General features: G+C 48.1%; 1 protein-coding gene across 2 annotated transcripts in view; it reads left to right on the top strand.

The window, feature by feature from the left end:
* Positions 1-25,657, top strand: part of RNF216 (ring finger protein 216) — a 78,044-nt gene extending 52,387 nt beyond the window's left edge. For both annotated transcript variants that reach the window (XM_082291798.1, XM_082291797.1), the window contains exons 14-17: positions 11,082-11,179; positions 13,519-13,741; positions 21,586-21,655; positions 22,168-25,657. In XM_082291798.1, coding sequence (XP_082147924.1) covers positions 11,082-11,179; positions 13,519-13,741; positions 21,586-21,655; positions 22,168-22,487 — 711 coding nt within the window. In that variant the 3' untranslated portion in view covers positions 22,488-25,657. The remainder of the gene's footprint in view (positions 1-11,081; positions 11,180-13,518; positions 13,742-21,585; positions 21,656-22,167) is intronic.
* Positions 25,658-26,085: the final 428 nt, after the last annotated feature.

The raw sequence follows: 26,085 nt of genomic DNA, 5'->3' as shown, positions 1-26,085 counted from the left end.
CTCACAGAGCATGGGAGCCTGGGGCTGAACTCCCCAAACTGCCTGTTCTCTGCTGCTTTTTTTCTTTCCCTTCCCTTTTGTCTTCCTTCAAAATGAGACATCTGTGCTCCTCCACTGTCTGGTGTCGGTGCCCACGTGCATCCCTGACGGAAGCGGGAGAAAAGCCCTTTAATCCTTATAAGGGGGGACGGCAGTGGCCTCTGGTGTTTCCGGAGTTTTAAGGAAGTCACTGAAGTTCCTCTTAGTTGACTCCCCTCCACAGAAATGTGACAGATGGGTCTTTTCCTTTTATGGCCAATAACTCTGGTTTCCCTTTGCAATAAAATCCTGGGTCAGAAGTGGAAGAGAGAAGTCGAGCAGGAGGAAGGGGCTGGTCTTACCAGATCCCAGCGGGTGGGGATGGCATTTGCGACACAGTAAATTCTAGGCTAAAATAAACTAAGTTACAACATCGACCCTGAGGTGATGGGTTTGTTTGTTTGAAGGGTGCCATAGATTTTTGAGTCTTGTTGCTTAAGACAGCAATTAGGAATTGTGACTCTCCGTAATTTCATGGGGAGAGGTTTATCTGGTCCAAACCCAAGATGGTTTTCGGTGTCTGATTGAGTTTAGATTACTCTGATTCTCTGAGTCTAGATAAGCACAGGAGAACAATACACACTTCTTCTCTACAGTCTCCTTTACACCAAGTGTAATGTCTTGGCTTCTTATGGATGTCTCAGAGTAGTTTTCTTCCTGAACCCTAAAGAGCCATTTTCTACCCCAGTTAAAGTCTGTGCCTGATGCTTGGCACTGGTGTCCCTCAATGTTCCTCTGGGTGGTAATTGCTGATGGCTTGGAAAGCCAAAAGCCAGCTTTGTCAGCCAATAATGTCTTTTACAAATCATCCCTGGCTACAAATGGTTTGATGAATTTGAACCTTAAAAGTATTTTTCTAGTAAAGTCAATCTCCTGTTTCTTGCTAAAAGTGCTTCATATCCTGTTTCACGAGGTTAATGCAAATGGCTCGTTTGGCACTCAGTTAAACTGCGCCTTTTTTAAGTGGTGCAGCTCGTGTTTCCTCCATGCAGAACCTATTGGCTGACACTTTATTTTTGCTTCTTTTGTGGCACTTGAGCTCTGAAATGAGGACGAAAAAAAGACAGTAGCTAGTTAGGAGAGTCTCTCGTGATGCTCCCAGGAACCGTTTCATTCCAGCCACCCCTCACTAGATCACAGTGTCCAGTTGCAGGGGTACAGTTGAGACTTCTCTCTTGGAAAAAGGTGTTTCCATTCCTTAGTGGCTGACAGTGGGGTTTGCTGCCATGGAAAGTCTCTTCCCTGGGGTCACTAACTGGTCAGCTGGAGCTAAATGTTTCCCCATGTACTGGGGAACCAGTTTGGAAGTGGTTTTCAGTAGCATCCGGATATTCTTCAACTCTTTTAATGATGGTGTGTTTGTGATCACGCTTTTTTTCTTTTTTCCTTCCTCTCCTTGTCTTTACAATAGACATCCTGGGAAAATGAGAACAGGATCTGGAAGTTGCTCTGGGGCTGGGGAAATGGCCGAAACCAGTCTGTGTCTAAATACTTCATTTGTGCTGCTAAAATGGTTGATTTAATCTTTGGGTGTCTCTGCTTTCTTGTCTGTGGCTTGTATCCCTGTGAGGGTGTTGGACTTAATCCTTTCAGAGGAACTGCATGTACAGCATAGCTGAATAATCCACCCTTTGGATAATGTAACCCCAGAACACCAGTTTTGACCCTTACCTACCTCCAGCCGTACCAAAGCTCTCCGTACCTGCAGTTCTTGTATTTTTTCCTTCTCTATGGGAATAGGAGGAAGGAGATGGTTTGTGTGAGGTAAAAGTGACCAGTGGACCCCCATCCTGCACCAGAAGCATTGTTCCTCTGTGGCCTGGGGTGTTAGGATGCCTTTCCCTCTGAACCAGACAGGATTCTCCTCTCAAAACTGAATTGACATCAGCAATACAACATGAAATATTCCAGTTTGTTTTGCCATTGTAGTTGGGTCATGGCAGAAATTACTGTTGCTGCTTGGGGATCAGCTGGGTCTCAAAGGGATCCCTGGAGATGAGGTGACTTGTGCTTTTTGGGGATTTTGAGGGTTTTTCTGCTTTTACAGATAACAGGCTTGCAACATCTCTGTTTTGTAGACAAGTCATGCCATGCAAATTGTTGAACAGCGTGCTTAATTAAACTTGTGTGCTTGTGCAGGGGAAGAGGGGAACCGGTCTTTCCGATGGGTGTTTTCAAGCTTAGCAGAAAGGGAACTTTTCACTTGGGATTTCACAACGCCAAGGTGGCAGGGTTCTCTTCCCATCTCACTCCTGTTGGGAAGGGCCATGTCCCACGCAGCTCTGGGACCCCACAAACCTGGCAGGGGTTCCAGGCCTCCTGCCCAGTCTCATGTGGCTGTGTGGAACTCAGCTTGTCTTGCTGAATTATCAGCTGTTGTTCAGAGCTGCTGCAGGTGCAGAGGCTCCCTTTGGAGTTGCTAACTCAGCTTAGCTTCAGTGTCTGCAGATCTGAGGTGGTTTTTCTCTTACTCCAAAGCGTTTCCAAGTCCCGCATTTTTTCCGCGACTAATAAAAAAGTGAATTGAAAGGGATTATATGACTTAGCTGAAAAATAAATTACAGGTTAAACAATTTCTCTGCTTAGAAGACAAAACGTGTCCTGAATTACCATCGTTTGGCAGGACATGGCTCCATTAACCTGCCCGTCCCCCCACGGGAGTTAAGGCAGCTTGATTGGCTTTGGTCAAGATTAGGCTGGTCTGGGGGTCAGCAGCCACTTGGCTCAATGGCTTTGGGTCACTGTATCCCTTCTGTCCTGCTCCTTGTGGGGCTGGTGGGTCCTTCCCAGTGTCTCATTGCTCCGTGCAGCCTTCACTTTGCATCATGCAGGGCAAAACAGCCTTAGCAGAACTTTAAAAACCACCCACAAATTGTGGGTTTGAGGGTTTTTTCACCACTTCTGCACCAACAGAAACCCAGGCCCAGCTGGTGGGTGCTTTAAGTATGGGAGGGAATGGGAACATCACCCAGGGGCTGTGGAAGAGGAATCAGTAAGTTGTTGGCACATCTATTTCCCTGATCAGTTTTCTGCTTTGTTTTGGTGTATCCTCACTTGCTTGATATATGTTATTCTTATTATTGCTCTTGTGATTCAGATACCTTTTCAAAATAATTGCTTTTATGCCACAGGAAGAAATCCAGTGCATTTCTGTAGTGGAGCTCAGGTGTGAACTCTTTCACCATGTGGCACTTCTTGGTGGCTTTGGCTTTTTTAGAAGTTCCAGCGGGCTGCTGTGGGGCCCTGGGTTCTGGTTTCTCCACTGCCTTCTTTTAGCACAGTGAATGAGCTGCAGGTGACTCAGTGTCACATTGGTGAAGGTGCAAGATGGAGGTTAGCGGTTCACAGGGCCATTTTCATACCTCTGTGGTGAACATTGTTGCTATAAATATTACAGTTACAGGGCTGGCTGCCGTGTGGTTCAGTTCAGGGGTGCAAATGTGTCCTGTCTGCACATTGCTCATGTGGGGAGCAGCAGATAAGAAGTAATTCTGAACCACACAGGCATTAAAGCAGTAAATCATCCGAATTTCTGAGTTTTCAAGGAGGCCAGGTATCCCTTTGCTTTCTATTTTCTTGATCCTTGCCTGTTCCCCAACATTTTTTAATTTATTTTTGGTTTACTGTGGCCTGTTAAAAGCTAGGAACACCTTACTTTGGGGATTTCCCCTCATTTGGGTTTAATTTCCCAGGCAACACAAGCTGTGCTTGCCCAGTTTCTGAGGGTGGATTTGTACCCAGACCAAAGCTATTTACCAGCATCAGTTCACTTTCCCCCATCCCTTGCTGGTGTTGTAATGATCTGGAGTGTGAACTTCTCTTGTAGGTAGAGATTGCAGTTTAAAAGGCTCTAAATTGAAAACAAAGTGTATTAATGCTGTTAAATCGCCATCAAAATTGTTACATTTCAGAGATTCTTTAAAAAAGGTTGTAGGTATTTTATGTAAACCTGGGTCTCCATGCAACTTTTGGTGGAGGAGAGGACATCTCTAACAGAGTTCTTCTTGCTGATCTTTTTGTGTTACAATAAGAACTGGGAAACTGCAGGGGGAGAGAAAACCCCTAAAGAAATAGGACAGGTCTGGAAGAGGCTCTCTCCAGTTTCTGCCACTCAAAGGGTAGGGGTTTGTGTCTGGGGTGGGGTGATGGGGGAATTTGTTTATCGTGTGGTGGTGTAAGAGGGAAGTTTCAAAATTAACTTCAGTAATTGTTTCTCCTCTCAGTCTCACAATGCATCGTTAGCAGGTACCTCTGCAAATAAGATACCTTGCTTTTGTTAGCCTTAACCTTCTTGGCATCCTTGGGTGCAACCCCTGGCGTGACCTTCTGGAGTTATCCTTTAAAAATCAAGCTGCTTGTCTTGAAATCTAAATCCGTTTCTCTCCCAAGGTCTCTGTTGTTTCCACCAGTTCCACAGTCAGATTTCATCACTTAGTGTCGAAGCCACTGGAAGCAGCATCCCTTTTTCTGTGAGATTGTAGAGGATTACATGGATAACCTCCTGGATCTGCTCTATGGGAATGTGCACTGGGGGAGAGCAGGAGGGGCAGCTGCTGAGGCTTTGAACTCCTCTGCTGGTAGTTAATTATTTACCTTGGCTGGGAAGGCAGTAGCTGTTACCTGCAATCAGTCCAACAGATCTCAAAGCTGTGCTTGACAGCTACAGATGTGTTTCCAGTAGCATGTGCTGAGTTTCTCTTAACTTTTTCCCTGGGAAGGAGTGATACGACCTCAGGTACAGTGATTTAGCCAACATCTTTAGTGTGAGGTCCCAGGCTGTATTTAACCTGCTTTATAAAGTGGCCAAGCAGTGTTTTCCTCTACCTGCACTGCAGGTGGACTCAGGTTGGTGGGTGACCACCTCTGGGCATGTCACAGTCCACCCTGGCTGTGTCCAAACTTCTCAGTGTGCTGAGCTGGAGAGCTGCTGTGTGTGATACCAACCTGCTCAGAGCTTTTGAAAAGAAACCCTAATTTTGGTGAGAAGGGCTTATGCTTGTGAGAAACACTTGTTGCTCAGCTCAGGGGAAGGCATCCTGGTGCGATGAATGTGTGATGCAAATACTCCAGTGCTCTTTTCTGCAGCCAACCTGCTGCCTGCACCTTTTGATGTATTTCTCACAGCCCTGGAGCTTGAGAGAAAGTAGCTTTGAAACAAACATCCTACTTTATAAACATTCCAGAGAATAAAAAAAACCCCATAGTTTTGTTCAAGTTCTAATTAAATATGTCCTTTCTCCATGAAAGAACTGTTTCTCATACTCTAGTTACCCTGAGTGTGAGATCAAGGAGCAATTTCTTGTGCTAGTGCTATTTCCACCTGTGGCCAGCCACAGGGTCATAGTGATGCTGAGCAGCACTTCTTGTGTGAAGCTGCAGATATTTTTGCTCCATAGGTCTTTAACCACTTCACCCACACCAGCAGCTGTTCTTCCCTTTTAAAGTCAAGCTTTGGGGAGAGAAAAGCTTATTTCGGTTTGGTCTTTGTGTTTCAAAAACTTCCAATTTACAGATACAAGATAGTCCTACTGACTTAGGCAAGAGGGGGGAGTTACTACACATTTCTTGTTCTGGGGTTTTGACACAGATGACCCAAACCTTCATGGGAACCAGCCTGAGAGGAAAAGGGCATTGAGTATGTCCTGTGTCTTAGAGATGGGGAGGGACTAAAATAATGCTCAATTTAAAAAGAACAGGCAAAACAGAAGATGTTGGTTTGGGTCATCATTTTTTGTTGTGGAGTTTAATATATGGCCATATCAAAGCTTTAACCACCCTTCTGAAAGACTAGACTTGATGGAAATCTTTTCCAACCTTAATGATTCTGTGATTCTGTTCTGTGGTTCTTGTTGGGTGTTGGATATAAATGCATGTTTTCTTTATCCAGCTTTTAACTCCCGGTCACTTTTAAGTCTCTCTTTTTACACCCCAGCACATTCTTACAGCCTAGTCCAAGCTTGTGCCTTTGCTTTATTTCTCCCTGTGACCTCTCCCCTCACAAAACGACTCATGGCTGTGCTCAGGAGAGGAAACCTCAGTTTTTCCCAGGTTTCCCTTCCTGCTCTCTGTCCCTGCCGTGTGAGCAGCCGCCGCTGAGCGGCAGCGCTGCCTGGGGAACAGCCGTGCTCCCGGGGGAGCTCCAAACCCACGGATGTTCTCCCAGCCCCTTGCTCCATCAGCCATCCAAGTCACAGCATTCCTTTCTCCACCCTGCCTGGATTTTGTGTTTGGGGTTGGTACCTGCTGCCCATCATGCCCACTGTGTGTGGCTCCAGGATTGGAATATTGCCACAGCAATTCACGCTGGAAGGAGCTTTCCCTGCACTGGGCAGTCAGGGATCCGTGGAGTTGGGGGCCCCCTTCCCGTGCTGGGTGTTTGTACATCTCTAAAGGAGGGTCTCATGCAAATGGATTGTCTTGGGCTGGATTATAGCCTCTTTATCCCAGCTTAACATCTAGGAAATCCCAGAAACAGCCATGAAGGAGTGTGTTCATGACAGCTTATCCATGCTTAAAGGTTGTATTCATTCATCTACTTCTGCATCCATTTTTAGTTAAGGTCAGTGCAGCTTTATGGACAGTGAGACTTTGTGGAGAGGAAGATTCTGTGGTTCTTTGTTTTCCCATTAACTCATCTGGTTGGGAATTGCAGCTCTTTAATTAAAGCAGCACAGTACGTACGGACTGGCCCTGAGGTGCTGTTCTGAGGCCCTTGCATTTACGTGTGCTTTTGGGTAAAATTCAGCCTGTTTGGGGTCAGCCTGTTGCGGTGTCAGAGAGCAGGAGGAAGCAGCGAATCAATCACTGGGGCTCTGTCCCAGGCTGCTTTACCTCCCTCTCAGCCAACATCCCCGCGTGTGCCATCAGCAGAGAGACCGCTGGCTGGAGTGTGCACCTCGCCCTTCCTGGGGGATGCAGGGAATCACATCGGCACAAGGATTTAATTACCCAGCATATGGAGAGCTGGGGGAAGCGCTGGGCCCGGCTCAGAGGCACCACTGGGAGCGGAGGGCGGTGACAACAGCCAGGGCCATCGCCTGTTGTTGTTTAAGTCGAGTTTCCCCCACCCTCTCTGCGTTTTGCTCAGTCAGTAAATGGCTCCGTGTAAACTCCTACGGCACAAGGGGGCACGTGGGAATGCCGTGGGCAGTCGGACTGGGATCTGTGTGGATCATCTGATGTTTTTGTCCATGTGGCATTTGTTTAGGTTGCAATCGGGAAAAGTGATTTCTGTTACACTGCGAGCAATGCTTACAACACTGACTGTGGCCAAGAGAATGTGGAGACTGGCAAGGAAAAGTTTGATTACTTGGGATTTTTGCCCCCCTGATGAGTGGGATGGACTTTAGGGAGTTATTTTTAGTTGATGATAGAGTGAGGAAAAAAAACTCTAGGCTGTGTTTAAAACTGTAGCATCTATTGGAAGTACCAGCAGAAGTGCTGAGGAAGGTGGTAAATTCATATAACATACTCCCTGCCATCTTCATTAGGTGCTGGGACAATTAACAAGGGTGTTGAAGGGTTGTGCTGCCCACACTAAAAGCAAAGCGTCCACCCTTGGCCAGGCTGGCCCTGAGCACAGAAAGCTGCACATCCACTGCTGACCCTGGGAACAAAGGATCCTCCTGAACCCAAACATGTTTGTGTTAATCCCGGCTGCTTCCTGGCGGGCAGCAAGAGGAAGCGGAGCCACTGCCTCTAACAGATGTACAGTGAGGAGATTACAGGGTGCGATTAAACACCCTCTCCATCACATCCTCCCTCGGCCCAGCGCGGCAGTAATGGACTGTCCCAGGCTGCCTGCCAAGCTGGGGCAGATGTAACAGGCAGCAGATACTTAATCTCCTGTCTTCATGCCTGGTTTGGAGCAGTTTCCTGATGCCAAGGCTTCTTCAGCACCTAAAGCGTAAGCTGCCTTAGCTGTACCTGCCTGTGAGGAGGAGTGGGCTGGGAGAAGGGAGGAGAACACATGGAATTCACACCTGGAATTCACACCATCCAGAAATGATGCATTCAGCTGAAGTACTGTTAAAGCTAAAACACAGGTGCCCCTACCTGAGTACAGCAGGGCTTGCTAAGGAACCAAGTGCTGAGGAAGTTGGGAAGGATCTTTGTTTTGGTGGACCAAGTTGCTTTTTGGCCACTACACTTGGAGTACATGATTTTAGTGCTGGAAAGGACTTGTTCCCTCTTTGTGTGGATTTAGGTGGTGCCTTATATTGCTGTAGCCAGTCTTGGTGCCAAGTGCTGTTCTTCCCATGGAAATAATCTTGGCTGGTTGCAAAAATCAGCTATTCCACAGCCTGTTTAGGTTAATTAATATGGTCACAGGAGGGTACCTTCCATTATCAAACGAAGGCTGGCTCTGAAGTAAAAGAACCCTTTGTGGAAATTGTAGAGTTCAGAATTGTCATTGTGTGAGATGTGCAAAACCCTCATCAGCCAAGTGGGCTGAGTTTGACTCAGTAGAAATTAAAAAAGGTCACTTTTCTTGGGCAAGGGCTGTGACCTCAGTTGTGGTACTGGAGCAGTTGCCATTGTCTGAACCACGGGCTTCCTCCCCAGTTCTGTGTGAAGGGATCCAACAATGTGCCATTGTTTGGGTAGAATAAGGGGGAAAATTACAACAGGTTCTGCTAACGACAGGTGTGTGGTGCATATTCCCAAGCCTCCCATGGAGAGGATGTGGCTCAATTAGAGGCAGCACCAGGTGACACTCGGGAGTCGGGAAGCCACGGGGCTGTCCCCTTCATGGGGTGCACTGGCACAGGCACAGCTGCCTGTGGGTTTGCAGCTCCTTGAGGACAGCACGACTTGGAAGGGATGCCAGAAATGCGCACAGCTGCAGTGGCACCCGCTGTGCTGCTGTCACACGGAGAACCGGATACCTCCTGTCATGCCATCCCGGGAATCTACATGGCCGTGCCTCTTCCCTTCCTCCTTGCTTGCACAGAAATCCCTTTTCCTGAGGGCAAGAGACAACTGTTTGGCAAATAACGGCAGCCTGGGCTCTGGGGGGGGAGCATTGTTTCCAATAGCCACCAGGCTGGAGGCAGGAGCAAAAGGGAATGACCTGGGACGAGGGTCTAAGTGGCACCATCTGCTTCAGAAGGGCATCGTTTCAGCAGCAGAGGAGGCTCCTGGAGTTAAGTAATTGGGAATAGCAGGCTCCTGGCTGGAAAGTGTGCCAACCCTCCTGGCAAAAAGCTGTTAAATCTCTGTTGCTGGCATGTGGAAGTGGTTCTGTGTAACAGGGCTCCAAAGGCTCTTTTTAACCCTTGGTGTACATAAAAAAAAAAAAAAAAACCAACCTAAGGTACTTTTGATCTCGGAATGGCATGTGGCCAGGTGTTGGGAATAGAGGGGAAGGTGGGTCCTCATGGAGGTATGTGAACAGCTCCAAGTCTGATCCTCCTGTGCCGCCAACAGCCAGATGTGGCCTGCCAAAAACACACACAAAATGGTGCCTGTTTTAACAGCTTTAGCGGGGAAAGACAGGGTGTGATGAATGATTCATGAGAATCAATAGAACCCGAGGCATTTACTGCCCCTTAAAACCAGTGCCTGCCTGCCAAGGGGTGCATTTGCAAGGTGAGCGATCACAAAATCCTTTGCTGAGCTTTTGGGATGCAGTCACACGCTTGGCTCCGTGCTTGCTCCAGCCCTTTCCCCGCTGTCTGCAAACGCATCCGGCTCACCAGCCAGGCCCAGGAGCCTTTCATTCTCCAGATGAAAGCACGAGCAGTTGGGCATCTCCCAGCGAGCACAGATACAAACAAGTCCCCATTTTGCATCCCCCTCCTAGGGTGGCTTCCTTGGAAGCTTTGGCCTTCATCCTGTTTGTCTGATTCACGATCAAAAGAGTGTTGCTGCCTACGTGTATCTTGAAGCATTTTCTTCTATCGTATCTCACATAAACATCCAATTTCTTCATTAAAATGAAATGAAGGTAATGCAATCAAATAAGATCTGTCTCTGCAGATGACATCTTTTGCTGATAGTGAGACCAGGGCTGGGCAAAGATCTTTTGGGGCCTTTTCTGCTGTTCAGGAGAAGAGGATGCTGCATAGCCAGATGGGTTTTCCTGCCAGGGGGAAAGTTGGATCTAAGAGCCTGAGCCCCAGCCATCCTGAAGATGAAACAGTTGGATCATAAAACATGTACTTTTTTCAAGTTTGATCTGGATGTTTTTTAATCTTCCTCAAATTAAAGGAAAATCCCTTGTTTGACCCAAAACAAAATTGTTTTCTTTGGCCAGCCAACCGAAAAAATCAACTCTGTCCCCAGTGTTGGTCCAAGCTCCCTTCCCAATCCTGCCCCATGCAGCTGTACCAGTCCTGGATTAGAGCCTTGTTGCTAAAAAGTTTGCAAGAACAAGAGAGTTCAGCCGCTTGCTCTAAGTTTAGTCCAGATATTCTGATTCAGTATGTAAATATTTGTTCATATTCCACCATTCCACCTCAGTTTTATGGATGTTTGTCCACATTCTGTTTTTCAGCTGTTTAATTATTTATTTTGGGAGATTTTACAAAACTGTATATATTTGCTTGTATGCTTGGTGAAGCTGAGGTTTTGATGTAACTGCAAGGTTTCCATCAACAGCAGAATTAGAAGCCCTTTATATGAAGGTGAAGGATTTTTGGTCAGGAAACCAAGATGAACTTGATGTCCTTTGGCACCACATTTTCACCTCTGCAGTCTCCTCTGGATTGTGACCAGTTAACCTGGTGGCTGTCCCATGAGTTTTAGGTGAATTAGGATTTATAGATTCATTTTGTATCCATTTTCTTTTGCTTTGGAAAGACCCTTGGCTCCATTATCTGTGGCCTTTGGCCTCCAGTGAAGGACAGACCTGTAGATACTGTACCATACTGCCAGCCCCACCCTTGCCTGAGAACCCGCAGCTTGATGGGGAAATTTTTACAGTTCTTGAAGCTGTTAGTGGTGTATTGGATCTTTTTTTTAAATTTTTTTCTTCCTTTAATGTTTGTTATTCTCGTCAGGAAACCTGTCGTAAGTGCCAGGGGCTGTGGAAGGAGCACATGAACCTCACCTGTGAGCAGCTGGCTGAGAAGGATGACATCAAATACAGGACATCCATGTAAGTGAGGCTCCACAGCCACGGGAAAACAGGGAGGTGGGTGAACTGGGAATCACAGCACATTGTCCCTCAGTTTCTGCTGGCTGGCACTACCTTCCCCAGGAGAGGTCCTGGGGATGCCAGAGCTGAGGGGTCAGACGGCTCCCAGGATGGGATTTCTGTCTGTGAAAGATACTTGGCAGCAAATCCAGCCGGTAATTTGAGAACGTGGGAAAGTTGTCACCAGCCCGGCCTGCTCCTCTGGCTGGCCCAGTGTCTGCAGGCTGGCACCTGGTCCTTCTCCGAGGTGAGAAACCCCCATTAGCATTGCTGGGGGGAGGAGGGAGGTGGTGTATGGAGGCAGAAGAGTGGATTGAGTCGAAGTAGGTCGTTACTACCCTTTGAAAATCTGGAGTGGCGACCTGCACTGTTTGCTCAGCTGGTGCTTTTTGGGAGAGGATGTGTTTTCTTCCAGAAGCTTGTGCCTGTTTCTAACCAGTTTGTAGGAATTGTTACAAAGTGGAGTCACATTTTGAAATATGCAGATGTAAATCCTGGCTGTTACCCTAAAATCTTTTGCAGTTTGATTACTCTCTTGCCTACAGTAAATGACAAAATCCTCTGCATTTAGGAAACAAGGGAATTTTCATCCATGGAGCTAAATGTCTGGTGCAGCCAAGTGGGACTTGCACATGCTGCCCAATCCTTTCCTCTCTGATTTAGAGTCTGTCTGGCTTGAGTAGAGGTTGGAAAGCTCCACCACTGGGATTTGAATGACTCTTGTTTGCTCATCCCACAGTCCCTAATTCAGAACAAAATCTTTACAGATTTGACTTTTCTTCGCTGATCCTTGCCCTGTAGGAAAGAGGGATGAGAGGGAGGAGGAACGAGTTGTCATGCCCCTAATAAGGAAAAAAATACCAGTTTCAAAACGTTCAGCAGATTGTGTCTGTGGATAGATAACTGCCTGATACAATAAAAACTTCCTTTTGAAGCCCTGCGTAAGGAAAGGGAAGCACAGCTGGAGTTCAGGCCAAACTTCCTGCCTTGCTCAAAGTTTCCAAAAAAAAAATTTGCATTGACAGCATCCTGTTGAGTGGCAGAGGGAAGAGCAGCTGCAGCTCCGAGGAAAGTCACTCTCAAGTTGGGTTTTTGTGTCTATTCTTAGCACATCTCCACATGCCTGGGTGCAGGTTGTGCTGGGTAGAACTGTGTGGGAACCTTGGGTGTCTGCAAGGCCAGGAAGTTCCCACCTCACTGTTCCCTGCTCCCTGCTCCTCTGGCTGTGCTGATGGAGCAGTTTGTGGGCCAGTGCTGTAGCCTGGTTCGCTGCTGTGGTCCTCAAAAATACCTCCCTGCCATCTCCCAAACCTATGTGAACTTTGCAGATGCACTGAAGCAGCTGGGTGGAGATGCCTGGCTAGGGATGATCCTTCCCCAGTGCCAGGAGAACTGTGCTTCCCTCCATGAAAACACACTGGCTCTGCTGTTCTGTCATCAAATTTCACTTCTAGGTTGTGAATTAAAGTGCAACGTGATCTCCAGTGGTCAGAAAATTGGCCCTCAGGATGATAATTTATATTCTTAAGTCTTTTAATTAAATGACCGAGCTTTTCTTCATTTCTGTGCCAAAATAGTCTTGCTGTGAGCTGAGCCTGCGCTGGAGTGTGTGTCACTGCCAGGGTGTCCCTTGGGAGCAGGGATTGAGCTTTGTCCTGGATTCCCACTTGTGCTCTGTTAGATGAAAACCCATCTCTTAAACCTAAAGCAATAACCTCTGGAAAACGTATGTAGGGAATCTTAGAGAAAAGAAAAAGCCTCTGTGGGGAAATGTGATTGTTTTTCAGTTACTGATTTAAATTTAACAACCACCAAGTAAATCTGGAGCATAGCAGCCAGGCTTGGAAAAGAAATATATGGTCATGGCAACTTTGTAGCCAGAGCAACAGGCAAACATAAAAGCTAGAGGTGACAGCCAAGTGTTTGCTTTTCCTGAACTTTATTTCCTTGGCTTTATTTTCCTTCAGCCAACTCAAGCTTCCATGTGCCCTTTGGCCCTTGAACTTGCATCTCAAATTCCTCCCAAGCCAGAGCCTGGTGCTTTGGCTCTCATGGAAACCAGGATCAGGGCTGCAGCATGCAGCCAGTGATTGACTTTTTTCACTTATTTTGTTCTTGAGTTGTCATGGGCTGGCTCCAAGTGGAGCTGAGCCCAGATCTCCTTGGAACAGTGGTGGACTTGGGGATGGAGTAAGAGGAAAGAGAAGGGGGTTAAAGCCTCACTGGGGTAGTGTAACAGTAATTTTACCACATGCTGGTGAGTGCAAAGACCCCTTTGCTAATTCTCCCTCTTCTTGCAGAGAGGAGAAGATGACAGCTGCCCGGATTAGGAAATGCCACAAGTGTGGGACGGGCCTGATTAAGTCGGAGGGCTGTAACCGCATGTCGTGCCGCTGCGGCGCCCAGATGTGCTACCTCTGCCGGGCTGCCATCAACGGCTACGACCACTTCTGCCAGCACCCCCGCTCTCCTGGGGCACCCTGCCAGGACTGTGCCAAGTGCTCCCTCTGGACAGACCCCACAGTAAGTAACAAAGGATTTTTGTGAATGATTCTCACCCCAGTTTCAATCACCGTCCACACCGGCGCACTGAAGTACACACGTTCCACCGGGGGAAAATGGTTTTAGCCAGCACAACTTTTTTCCTTTCCCAAGGCAGCTAAAAAACCACACTGGGATCCTGCAACAGCACAGAGTCACATCTGACCGCAGCTTGGAAGGAGCTGGTGTTGCTTTAGGGAAAAACAGCTCCTGTCAGATGAGGGCTTTGGCTGGAAGTGCTCTGAGTGCTGTTCTGGAGAGCGAGGCTTGTGGAAGGAGCTGGTGGGGAGCAAGTGCTGGCACCAAGCACAGTAGCCAGCATTGGGAGTATTGGGACTCATTCCTACTTTTGCAGCTGAGATGGTGTTGGCATGGCTTGGCATCTGGAGGCAAGGGGAATTGTGGTTTTGGTGCCCAGATGATCTGACTGCTGGCTGTGCATCCTGTCACAGAAATGCATCCATCAGAAAACTGCCTGCAAGCCCAGAGTTGTAGTTGGGTCCATTCTCAGGGCTGTTGTCAACAGCTGCAGAGGGAGAGCTGAAGCGTGGAGTGAGCTGTGAGAGAAGCTGTAGTAATTTAATACAGCTCCTATCTGTGACAGGCTTGGGAAAACTTGCTGCAGCAAGTAAATCTCTGTAAATAGAGGTCTTCAATACTGTAAATCCAGGAGTGCTGGAAGGAGCAGGAGTTGAATTTCCTGATTTTAGCAAAGCTGTAGAGCAACATGAATGTGGATCTGCCTTCCCAGGGCTTGCCTGAGCTTCCTTTTTCCTAGTGGTTCTTTGTCTTGAGTCTCTGCAGCTTTCCAGGCTGCTCCCAGCCCCCCTTTCTTCAGGGAATATGCACAATCCTGCATCTGCACAGAGCCAGGGAAAAGCTACTCTAAATCTCTCCCTTCTACCTCCAGACTCTTGGGGATCTCCCAGCAATGTCACAACCAGCATAAGCTTCCAAGTCTTCCGCTTGCCTGCTTTTATTCCCTCCATTATCCTGTCAATGTGAGCTGTTAAACTACACACAGACACCTCCATGCAGGCACCCCTGTAGCGTTTCTGACACCTGGTTCTGAGTTTCCTGGATTCCTGTCCCACTCCTCCCCATTTTCCAGCAGGATGCGATTCAGGGCTCGGCAGCGCTGGCATCCGTTGTTCCCGTCAGGCTGCTGATTGTGCTGGGGGATGGCATTTGTTCAGAGCCAGAGAAAACATGAGGCCTCTCAAAAAAGCTCGTACTGTACTTTCAAATAAATAAATAAATAAGCAGCACAAAGAGGCCACTGTCACCAGGCCCTTTCCACCTCTCTAATTAACCAATGTTGTGGCAAAGAAAAATTTCCCACTGTCAGCACAGAGCTGGCACTGCCTGCTCTTTTATTATTTGATTATTTTTTGGATGGTAGAGTGCTGGTGGGCTGGGGAGGTGAAGCTGGGTGACTGTCCTTGCTGCAGTGCGAAGAGTAACACAAAACTCAACTGTTGGCTTGAAGCTGAAATGATGGTGGGTACCTGTGTGCACAGTCCTCCCTCATAAGGAGCTTAGGCACACCAACCCAACCCCTCTATGGTGATCTTGCTCTCATATGGGACATGGAAACAGGAGTTACCCTGGTGGATGTAAAGACAGAACAGGAATTTGAGTCTTGACACGGAGATTTGAAAGAGCAAAAGACCATTGCATCAGTAGTGTTCTGTCCTTTGCCAGGGATAATGTCCATCCAAGGCATGACCTTTGAAGGATCTGGTTTGAATCTAAATCCCTATTATTTACAGCAAAATTCAGGTTTCTTTAAAATAGGGAACTTTTGTTCTTTTCCAAATGTTTAATGTTTTCTGAGTCTGAAACAATTCTTGTGAAAGTGTAAGTAAACCTATTCATTAGCTTGGGTTAAAAACAAATTAAAGGCAGTCCTCTAGGAATGGCAGCATCTGTTAGTCTCTGTCTCAAATGATCTTGAGAGAGTAAAGCAGAGGCTTCAAAATTTCCCATAATTAAAGGTTAGTTAAAATCTTGTCCCTAAGCTGTAATCAGGCTGGAGTCTGATTTAAAAGTATCAGTGCAATATTTGCTGGCTCTGAGACAAGCTGCAGTTGGGCTGTGGTGAGCAGCTTCCAGGGGGGCCAGGCAGGAATTGTTTAATCCCTGCATTTCTTCTGGAACTAACGGGTGCTCCGCACCCCTGTAGGAGGTGCCAGGAGCCCTTCCCAGGAAGCTGCTTGGCCAAAAATCCTCATGTCCCAGAGTCCACGTGGGCTCTGGCTCTGCTCTGCAGGAGGGGCTGATGCAACATTGCCAGCGACAAAGCTCAGGAAGGAGCAGTGGGAATAAAGCTCCTTTAAGGATCCTTTAATGCTTAAAGAAAGCATTCAGAGGAGAGATGGTGGAGGGCCTTGAGGGGAAGCTGTATGAGGAGTGGTTGAGGCTACTCGGTTTGTTCTGCTGGAGGAGACTGAGGGGAGACTCATCGGGGCTGCAGCTCCTCGCAAGGGGCAGCACAGGGGCAGCTCCGGTCTCTGCTCCCTGTGAGCAGGGACAGGACCCAAGGGAATGGCTGGAGCTGTGTCAGGGCGGTTTAGGTTGGATATTGGGAAAAGGTTCTTCCCCCAGAGGGTGGTCAGGCACTGACCAGGCTCCCCAGGGAATGGTCACGGCCCCAAGGCTGCCAGAGCTCCAGGAGCATTTGGACAACACTCTTGAGGCACAGGGTGGGATTGTTGGGGTGTCTGTGCAGGGCCAGGAGTTGGACTGGATGATCCTTGTGGATCCCTCCCAACTCAGGACACTTTATGATTCTATGAATTGGCTCTGGGATGCAGGGGCTGTGTTTGCCCTGATTTCTAAATATCTGTAGCAAACCTAAGGCTGCTTGTGTGCATTTCATCCAGTTCTTACAAATCCCGGGATGCAACATGGTTAATGCACTCCGGCTGTTTTGGTAAACCAGGTTCTGGTCTCAAATGTATTATTTTGAATTTAATACTCATCTTTGGGCCATCAGTAATATTGCACAGGGGCTTTTTTGGCTTTAAAGTTTTAAGATGTTTTCAGTAAACTCTTAAAACCCTCCCAAAGGCCCATCGTTAAAGTTCAAAGCAACAGACTAATCATCATGAGGTGTTTGCAATTATCCCTCCTTCCAGTGTTATAAAAAGATGATGTTGAGAGAAGACTGTATAAAACTTCAAATGCATCAAGGAAATGCATGAAGTGCACAGTGCTGCCTTTAGGATTTGGAGGGGGGGGGAAGCTCCCCCTAAATTTAGGATGTGGGGTTTGTGGTGGGTTTGGGGTTTTTTTGACTGCTATAAAATGCCTCAATCATAAGCATATGGCTAATCCGGGGAATTCACAGAAAGCCATCAATATGGAATGCCTGTTGCTAAAATAACTCTACATTTCTTGAACGCCAGCGTGTGCTTCGTCCCCATCCCGGCCCCCCTTTTCCTGCAGCACTGCAGATGCCCTGTTCCAGTTACAACACAGCCTGCTTTTATCCCTGCTTCCTGCTGCATGGAGGAGCACGCTGGAGACAGCCGATGCCTGTTCTTGCTCAGGCTCTCCACAGCTGATCTGGGAATGATTTGAAACAAAACCCCTTAGTCCTTTGGAAGCCTCTGTCGTGAAAAATCATTTCAAGTTTATTAGGAACGGCTGCGGCCACACATACGTGGAAAAAAGAAAGCAGTAAAGAGGCAGAAAGGGGGAGGCAACGGTGGTGAAGCACTTTCTAAAGTAGGGGAGGGGTTGCAGAGCCCAGAAATAGTCACCAGGATTCTTGTTTTCCCTCTTTTCAGGAGGTGGCAGCCGCTTCCCGGTGACACTTAATAATTAGAGATAACGAGAAGCGCAGGAGATAAAAACAGAGCTTTCTAAAGTTCCCTGGATGGCACTTTTGTTCTGGGCAGAGGAGGTTTTATTTGGGGGGAGGTTGTCTCTGTGTGATTTGCTGAGCTTTTATCTCCTTTGCTGCTGTGTTTTCTCGTTCCCAAGGGCAGTTTGTTTCTCCAGCAGCTCTTTCTGCTTGTGGCAGGGCCCTGTGTGGATGCTGGGTGAGGCTCCTCTGCAGCAGCATTGTTGTAACAGGCCTCCCTGGCATGAAAAGGTGCCTCTCTTAGCAACCCAGCCCTGCTCCTTGGCTAATCCGTCCACAGGCCGAGCCATCCGTTCTGCTGTGATTGGCTCCGTGCTCGCCGCATTCCCTGGATTCAATGGGAGAGGGCTGAAAGGAGAATGCCGAGATCCTTTCCCAGCTGGGGGATGGCAAGGGCAGGCTCCCACACTGGCCAGGGATGAGCATTTGTTTTCCTTGGCTACAGGACGGAATGGCTCCTGCACAGAGCATCCCGCTGCTGGGTCTGGGGCAAAGCTCGGTCCTGTTTTGTCTCTTGAAAACACAGCTGCTGTTAATGACCACGTCTGCTTTCTGCAGATAAAAAGGGTGAATGCATCTCAGAGATCCTTTGCATTTTCCTCTTGGCCACCTCCCTTCTCCCGTGATGCAGCAGAGTGTGGGGAAGGGCCACGTTGTAGCGTTGCCCTGCATTTCCTCTCTGGCAGAAAAGCCAAGTTACATCTTTGCTCAAAAAACTGCCCAGTGCTGAGACCCCCCCCCCCCCCAATCCCCCTAGGGTTGGGAGGTTGCTTTTTTCTTCTTTATTTCTTTTTTTTTTTTTTTTGTCTTGCTGAAGGCAAGGCAGCTGACAGGAAGATGACTGTTAACTTGACAAGATAAATGCCTTCAATCCACACAGCCTGTGAACAGGCCATTAAAATTATAATCTAATCCTTTATTAAGGGACTTGAACCCGCGCAGGGAAACGGACACAAGAAGCTTTTGAAATCCTTCTGCAGCCTCCACCCCATGTGATGCTAAAAGGTTTCTCACCACAAAACCAGCCATACGTGTGCTAATGAAATCTTAATTTTTGGTGTGGGTGCTTTACCCCTCGATGAATCTGTCATCTCTCTAATTACTATAGTATTAAAAAACAGCCTTTGCTTTCAAAGAATTAGAAGCGTTTTGCAAGATTCACTAAAATAGCACCAGGACTTGTTGGTTTGGGTTTTTTTTCTGACCTGCACAATACGTATTAGGCAGAACTTGCAGCATCGGCTTTCTTTCAGAACGTCCAAAAATTACCTTGCTGTTTACATATCCTCAATTGTTTTGTTCCATCTGGGATGTGGATCTTTCCTAAATACTGCAGGTATTGAACTGTGCTGTGTATTCATCACTTGCCAAATTTAATGTCAGCCTCTTAAGTAGGAAGGTGCTTGTTGTGCAGGTTGTTTTTATTCTTTTGATATTAATGGATACTAGTCTTTCAGACAATGGTGCAAAAAAAATTTCCAAGCCAAGGCTTGGTATGTGGGATTAAGTGTAAGCACTTCTTAACCTTCAAATGGGAAATTACACTTTTATCAGCAGAGAAGCAACAGGGCTGATAAGTTCTGTTCTTGGAGATGCGGTTTGTTGTGGCTCTGCTGTGATTTGTGGTTTCAGAACTAGTCAGGAATTCGTCATCCTGATCCAGGTCTGTTCCTGGCAGGTTTTTGCATCCAGGGTGTGCTGTGAGCTGTGCTCCTCTTGAAATCCCCAGGGGGCTGAAGCTGAGTGGGATCTGTGGCTGCTGCACTTTGGGGAGATGGTTTTATGTTGTCCTAGGGAGCTCTAGGGGTCAGTTTGGAGGTCTGGCAGATGGGGTTTGCTGTTCCCTGTTTCCCCCGGCGCTCTGGGAGCCGCAGTAATCGAATCCAGCATCACCTCGGGTGAGTGCAGCTGGCTTCAGCCCCGGGGCAGATGGATGTGTCCAGCCCCGTGAGAGGGAGGTCAGCTGCAGTTTAAACTGGGAGGCTGGAGCAGCCCTGGCTGCAGGAGGGTCTGGTAAAGTTGTGTTTGATGTGTCCAGTTTTGTGCACTACTGAGCAGAGCTGCAGCAGCAGGAGTGGTGACCGGAAGGGGGTGTCCCTGGGAAGCACCATTTCACAGGGTTAATCATAGATTTTGTTGGAAAGGACTTTTAAGATCGTCTTGTTCCATCCCCTGCCATGGGCAGGGACATCTTCCACTAGCCCAGGTTGCTCCAAGCCCCATCCTGGCCTTGGACACTTGGAGGGATGGAGCAGCCACAGCTTCTCTGTGCCCTGTGCCAGGGCCTCCCCACCCTCTCAGGGAGGAGTTTACTCTCTGATCACAGACTTAGACTAAAGTAACAGTATTTTGTTAACTTAAAGGCCACATTTCTAGGCTTCAAGGTGAGGTTTATGCCTTTGTGTGAGGAAAGGAGGTACTGGGTGATCTTGCTCAGCTGAGCTTGAAATATATTTCTTGTCATATAAACCTTCAGGTGCATCTTTTCCAGTAAGTGGCAATAAAATGGGCGTGGTGGCTGTGTCCATTTTCAACAGCATTGCCAAAAAAAAAAAGTCTGAGAAGTGAAAAACAAATGAAGTCTTAAAACTTCGAAACCAAGCTTTGAGAGTGCTGCTGGGGCAGCAAAAGAGCAGGGGATGTTTGGTTGCCTGTGGAGCATGCCCAGGTGGTTTTCCAGCTGGGAAGATGGATACTTGGGGCGTAGTTAGGCATTCCATATAAGCTCAGAAGAGCCATTCTTCAGCAGCTTTTATGGAGACAGATAGGCTGTAATTAACAGTCCATGCAAGCAGCCTGCTTGGGAAAGGAAAAAAAAAAGACATGTCCTGGAAAGTCTTAATTTTAACCATTGACTCACAGAATAATAAAAGGGAGGGAAGTATTGAGTTTTTGGCTTTCTGCACATTAAGATAACTTCAGTCTCCCAGGGAAACCTTATCTGGTGGTGGAGGAGGGGACTTTTCCACAAGCTTCCCAGGCTCTACATGTGCAGGACTGTCAGCTGGGGACTGGGAAGCTTAAAAAGCTTCCAGTGTAGCTGCATGCACGAAGCATATTTTGGATTTAGTTCCAGAGCACTCTTCAAAATAAGGGATATTTTTCACGTTACGAGTGTTCAGGAAGAAATTTGTGTTTTGGCAGTACTGAAATTAGGGTGACTAAAACAAGCAGAGTCTTGTGCCCTGTGGGGTTCTTTGGAGCTCAGGGTTCCAAACACTGTCCTGGAGGTTTCGCTGCTCTCCCTGAAATCTCCACATTTGGTTTCATCCCCACAGACATGCAGAAACTCACCTGAGGCTTCACTGCATCGTTGGATCTCACTGATGCTCTTTTGAGTTAAGAGAACTGAAGCTGATGAGAGGCAGAACAATTTCAATTTCTGGCTTATCCTTGATTCTCAGTGAGCAGCAGCTCTGAATATTCTTGCTATAACCTCTAGGCAAACATTAAAGAAACATATTTCGATTTATGCCCTTCTCAGAGTTACAGATAAGATCTAAATGGCACCATTTAGCTACTAGAGCCAGGATTTAAGTTGTGTTAATTCCAGCTGTTGGGCCAAAAACTCTACAAGTGCTAGTATAATGTAAATATTTAATAGACTATTGCCATTTAAAAGATTAACAGCTCTTCAGAGGGGTGGAGCTGGGTCGCAGTTCTCTGGTTTCCATCAAGTCAATGAATTTTAGTGCTGATCTTCCTGGAAAGCTGATCCAAGCATCTTGGTCATACTCCATAGAGTGCAGATTATTTGTGCTGCTGCAGTTCCCTCATCACAGCTTTGCTTTTGGGTAAATCTAGGCCAGCCCCAAACAAAGATGATTCAGCCAAATTAATCTTTTTTGGTTTTCCCCGTGAAAACGTGCTGAAAAGAAAAGCAGCATTGAGAGAACAGAAAGCTGCTGCAGCAGGAATTATCCCACTGATTCTTGGTGTATTTCTTGATTTCTAGGAAGATGATGAGAAGATAATCCATGAGATTCAGAAGGAGGCTGAAGAGGAGCAAAGGAAGAAGAATGGGGGTAAGTCACAGTCAGGATCAGACTGAGGATGGATGATGGGACAGCAGGGTTCCCAGCTACTGATGGGTCTCTGGACCTTCACTGGATTCTGTTCCTCCTGGGAACTGGTCTGTTTTTAAAGTGCTGTTGCCTACAGACTTCTGCTGGGATTGTGAGCAGGCACAAGATTTGTGTCCAGCTCTTATGTGGCACTGGTGTTGTGGATATCTCTTCTCTGCTTGGCAAAGTGGCTGAGGGGCAGCAAAACCTCTGAGCTGTGTCTTGGGGAGTACAGGGGCTGCCTGACATCCCACTGAAGGAAATATTCCCCTTTGTGGGATGGTGTTGGTGAAAGGAGCCAGCCTGGAGAGCTCACACTGCGTTCTGTGGCTCCTGGAGCAAGGGAAGGGCCAGCAGTGATGCTGTGGAATGTGCTGGGAATGGGGGATGCCGATGGCAAATGTCACACCGTGGACTGAGCTCGGGGAGTTTGGTTTGTGGGGTGACTGTTCTTTGCTCTCCTCCCTGTGCAGAGAACAGCTTCAAGCGCATTGGCCCTCCCGTGGAAAAGCCCGTGGAGAAAATCCAGAGAATTGAAGTCATCCCCAGACCGGTTCCTCAGAACTTCCACCAGCCCCGGATGCCCCCGTACCCCTTCGTGCACCCCCCGTTCCCTCTCCCTCCCGTGCGCCCCATGTACAACAACATCCCCCTCAACATCGGCCCCATCCCCGCTCCCTACGTGCCCCCCCTGCCCAACATGAGGGTGAACTTTGACTTTCCCCAGATCAACGTGCAGCTGGAGCACAACCTGCCTATGCACTTTGGCCCTCAGCCCCGGCACCGGTTCTGACCTGCCCCCAGCAACACTTGGCAGAGGCACTGCAGGGCAAAGCCACCCCGTAACGTCACCCCTTCCCCACTCCAGCCCCTCTGGGGTTTAGCCAGCAGCCAGGGGACTCCATGTCCCTGCACTGCACCCTCTCTAGGGCTTCTCCAAACCTTTGTGATCCAACATTTCAACCTGTGCTGCAACAGGGTTTGGTGCTACATTTCCCAGGGGTGGAATTCCCCCATGTGCTGGGCATCCAGATGCTTGTTTTGATAAAGCCTGTTCAGGCAGCTGTTGGGAAGAAAAGTGAGACTTTGTGGATCACAGGGATACAGCTGTTCCTTGGGGAATTTCCAAAAATCCTGCCTTCCTGCTGGCCAGAGCAGCAAAGTGAGTCTTGGGGGAAGGGAGGAGACACTTGGCATCCGAGTAAGACCTTCAGGAGTGAGGTTAACATAAGGCAGCTGCCCCAGCCCTCCTATCTGTGGAGAGGCACAGGGCTGGGGTTCCTGTGTTCTCCAGCATCCCTGTATCCTGCTGCCACCTCCCAGCAGAAATTAACTGTTCAAAAGCAAGTCAATGTAGCATTTTTAGTATTCCTCACTCTCCAAGCAGAGTGAGGGGCTGCAGCAGCTGTCCCATTGCCAAGATCTTGGTAGGAAGCCCAGAGCCCTGTTCTGGATGGGAGTGTTAGGAAGTAACAGGAGATTTGGGCATCCAAATCTTTGGCTGGACTGAACTCACCCCCTTTGAAGGGCTCAGTTTTTCCCCCCAGAGGTGTGTGCCCCTCAGCTTCTGAAATGTGGCCTTTGCTTTGCCGTTCTCATCTGGTGTTCCAAACCTCCCCCAGCTTCTGGCAGTGCTCAGACAGCTGCTGGAACCACCTGGGTTGCCAAAGCTGTGCCCTTTATTGCAAAAACTGCCTGGGAAACAGCCAGATAGACATGCAGGCAGTGATGTGTCCTGTGGTAGGAAAATCAGGAATGTTCCCCATAGCTGCAGCAAGCTGGGAGCCCCCATACCCAAACCCCCCACAACCCAATGGGCAGCTGTAGCCTCATGCTGCAGGAACCTGGCTGCTTCCACAGCACCAAATAACTCATGAAAATGTGTATGTCAGCATAATTGGCTTTGGAAAAGCATGTTAAAAGTTAAACTTGAGTATTGCTGGGCTGAGGAAGTGAGGGAAAAAGCAAAACTTCCGTGTGAGAAGTGGGGAGTGCAGTGCTGGGCTGTGAGAGAAGGGTGGCACAAAGCCCTTTCTCCACAGCCCTTGGGCTGTGCTGTCTGGTACAGGCCCTGTCTAGAAAAGAAAATGGTTGGAGTGGAAAAAACCCCTCTTCCCAGGAATGTTGGGCTAGCTTTTAGCAGCCCAGTTGTGTTGTTGTTCTCCAAATGTTTTGTTCTGGCCTTCATCCTGTTCTGTCCTGCTGGGAACTCTCTGAGTGCATTTCCCCCTCCTGTTATTCCCCCCTCTATTTCAGCATCCAGGTGTTTTGTGGGTTTATTTGTTTTCTTTTCAGGTAAAATTCCCTGTCTCCACCTCACAGCTTCTGCCAAAGCCCCACGTGCAGCATTCCAGGACCCCGGATCCCCTCGGGTGTGCAGGGAGCGCTGGACACAGGGTATCGGTGGGATGCTCCTGGACAGGGGCCTGGGACAGCATTTGGGGACTGTTCTCCCCAGGAAGGTCTCCCAGACAGGAGGACTTCCATGCCTTTTGGAGCTGAGTGTTTTTCCTGTTGCCTGTGGGTCGAATGTTCCCTGTGGAGCACTCTGGCTCCTCTGTGCTGTGGCCTCTCTAGCATTAATAACCATCTGCTATTCCCTTGCTGCTGGAATTTTCTATTTTGAATTAGTTTATTCCTGGCAGCAGTCTGGGGGCTGCAGGAGCTTTATTACTTGCTGCTCAGCTGGGCTTTGACCAGGTTTAAATCCTGCCTTGCAGCGCCCGATTCCTGCAGCCAGGAGCAGAAATCCCGTAGGGTTTGGGGAGGGAGGGCTTTGTTACAGCTGCTGAGTAAACAGACCCAGGTCAGAAGAAGCAGTGGTGGCTTCCCTTATGGAAATGGAATCCTGTTTGTTTAATAGGTGAGATTTTCTGGGCTCAAGGGCTGGTTTGGATGAGCCCTCCAGACTCTCCAAGGCATGTATTTGCCCTTCCCGGTGAGTGCAGGAAGGATCAGGCAGTGGAGTCGGGGCAGCAGCCAGGGCACAGCTCAGCTGCTGAACCAGTGGCCCAAACTATGAAGGAAATAGGATGGTCAGTCATCCAGCAAAAAATGGTGGTCCAGTCCTATCTTTTTGTGCATGTCCAGGGATGTGTGGGCGTGGAGAACTGAGCCTTGGTGGAGGGAAGTGCGGACGTGGAGCGAGGGGCTGGAGAGGTGTCAGCAGAGGGGGCAAGGGGAGGTTGGTGACCGTGATCCATCGGGGTCACTGCTGCCCTGGCACAGCTGTTGTGGCCCTGGAGGAGCCTGGAGGATATAGAGGGAAGAGAGGATTCCCTGTGTCCCCCACCAAAGCCAAGGGCTTATTTGTGTCCAAGAGGAGATAAATCAGTGCTTGGTCTGTGATGTGCAGGGGCACCCTGCCCAGCACTCCCAGCACTGCTCCTCTCCCCAAGGAAACACCCACTGCACCAAAAATTTGCAGCCCAAGCACATGGCTGCTTCTCCCCTCTAACCCAGGAGATCTCAAATTGTTTCTGAATCTGTGTTGATTTATTTTTTAAAAAAAAGCCCAAAACTTACCAAGCCACCCAATCCAGCCTTGACCTGGTCTCTTAACTCCTGCATCCCATTTTCCCTCCTGCCCAGTCTTTGGAACTGCTTGTTAAAAGGTTTTGAAGGCAACGAGGAGGTTGCTGTGCCCAGGCTGATCCCATAACAGGTACTTCTTACAGCTAATTGCAGTGTCCCATTTACTTGCCTTAAAGGTGGAGAGAGAAACTTAGTATTTGCACTTAGCAAAACATTGTATTAAAAAAAAGACCTGTAAAGATGTGCATGTTCTGCAACTTTGTATAACAATAGCTGAAAATAAATAGGTGGTTTATTAAAAAAAAAAAAAGGAGAAAAAAAACCAAAAAATATTTTTCTTTACATTCTGGTAGTAAACAGTTCTAATATTGTGTGTAAAAAGTTCCTGTATTATATTGTAATTTGAATTTTTGTAAATAAATTTGTGCACTCTGGCTTTCACCTGTGTGCTTTCCTTACAGCCGAGACCTTGTCCTCCCATCCCCTGCCTGTGCCAGCCTGGTGCTGGGAAAATGCCAGGGAGTGGGGCCAGATCCCAGCCTGTGCCGGTGAAAACTCCCCAGGTCGTAAGGCAAAAACCCATTTGACCCTCCTGGAACAGCTTAATCTGTTCCATGTGCTCCTGAGGAAAAACTTGATGGGATAGAAAATGGTTTCCAGTTGCTCCTTTAAATGGGAACTAGGATGGGGGGGAAGGCTGAGGGGATTTCCTCTCATGCTGGAGTGGTGGTGAATGATGGTAAATGCAGAATCCAGCCTTGAGGGGAGAAAAGGAAATGTGTGTTGGCAGCTGGGGGAGAGGGGGGAAGGGTGAGTCCTTCTGCAGCTCCAGAGCCCCTTCCCTGGGTGGGCACCCG

This window comes from Coloeus monedula, assembly GCF_965178545.1.
Source record: "Coloeus monedula genome assembly, chromosome: 16".
In the NCBI taxonomy this organism is placed as follows: Eukaryota; Metazoa; Chordata; class Aves; order Passeriformes; family Corvidae; genus Coloeus; species Coloeus monedula.
Note: the sequence above shows the minus strand (reverse complement) of the source record. Positions and strands in the feature narration are given on the sequence as shown.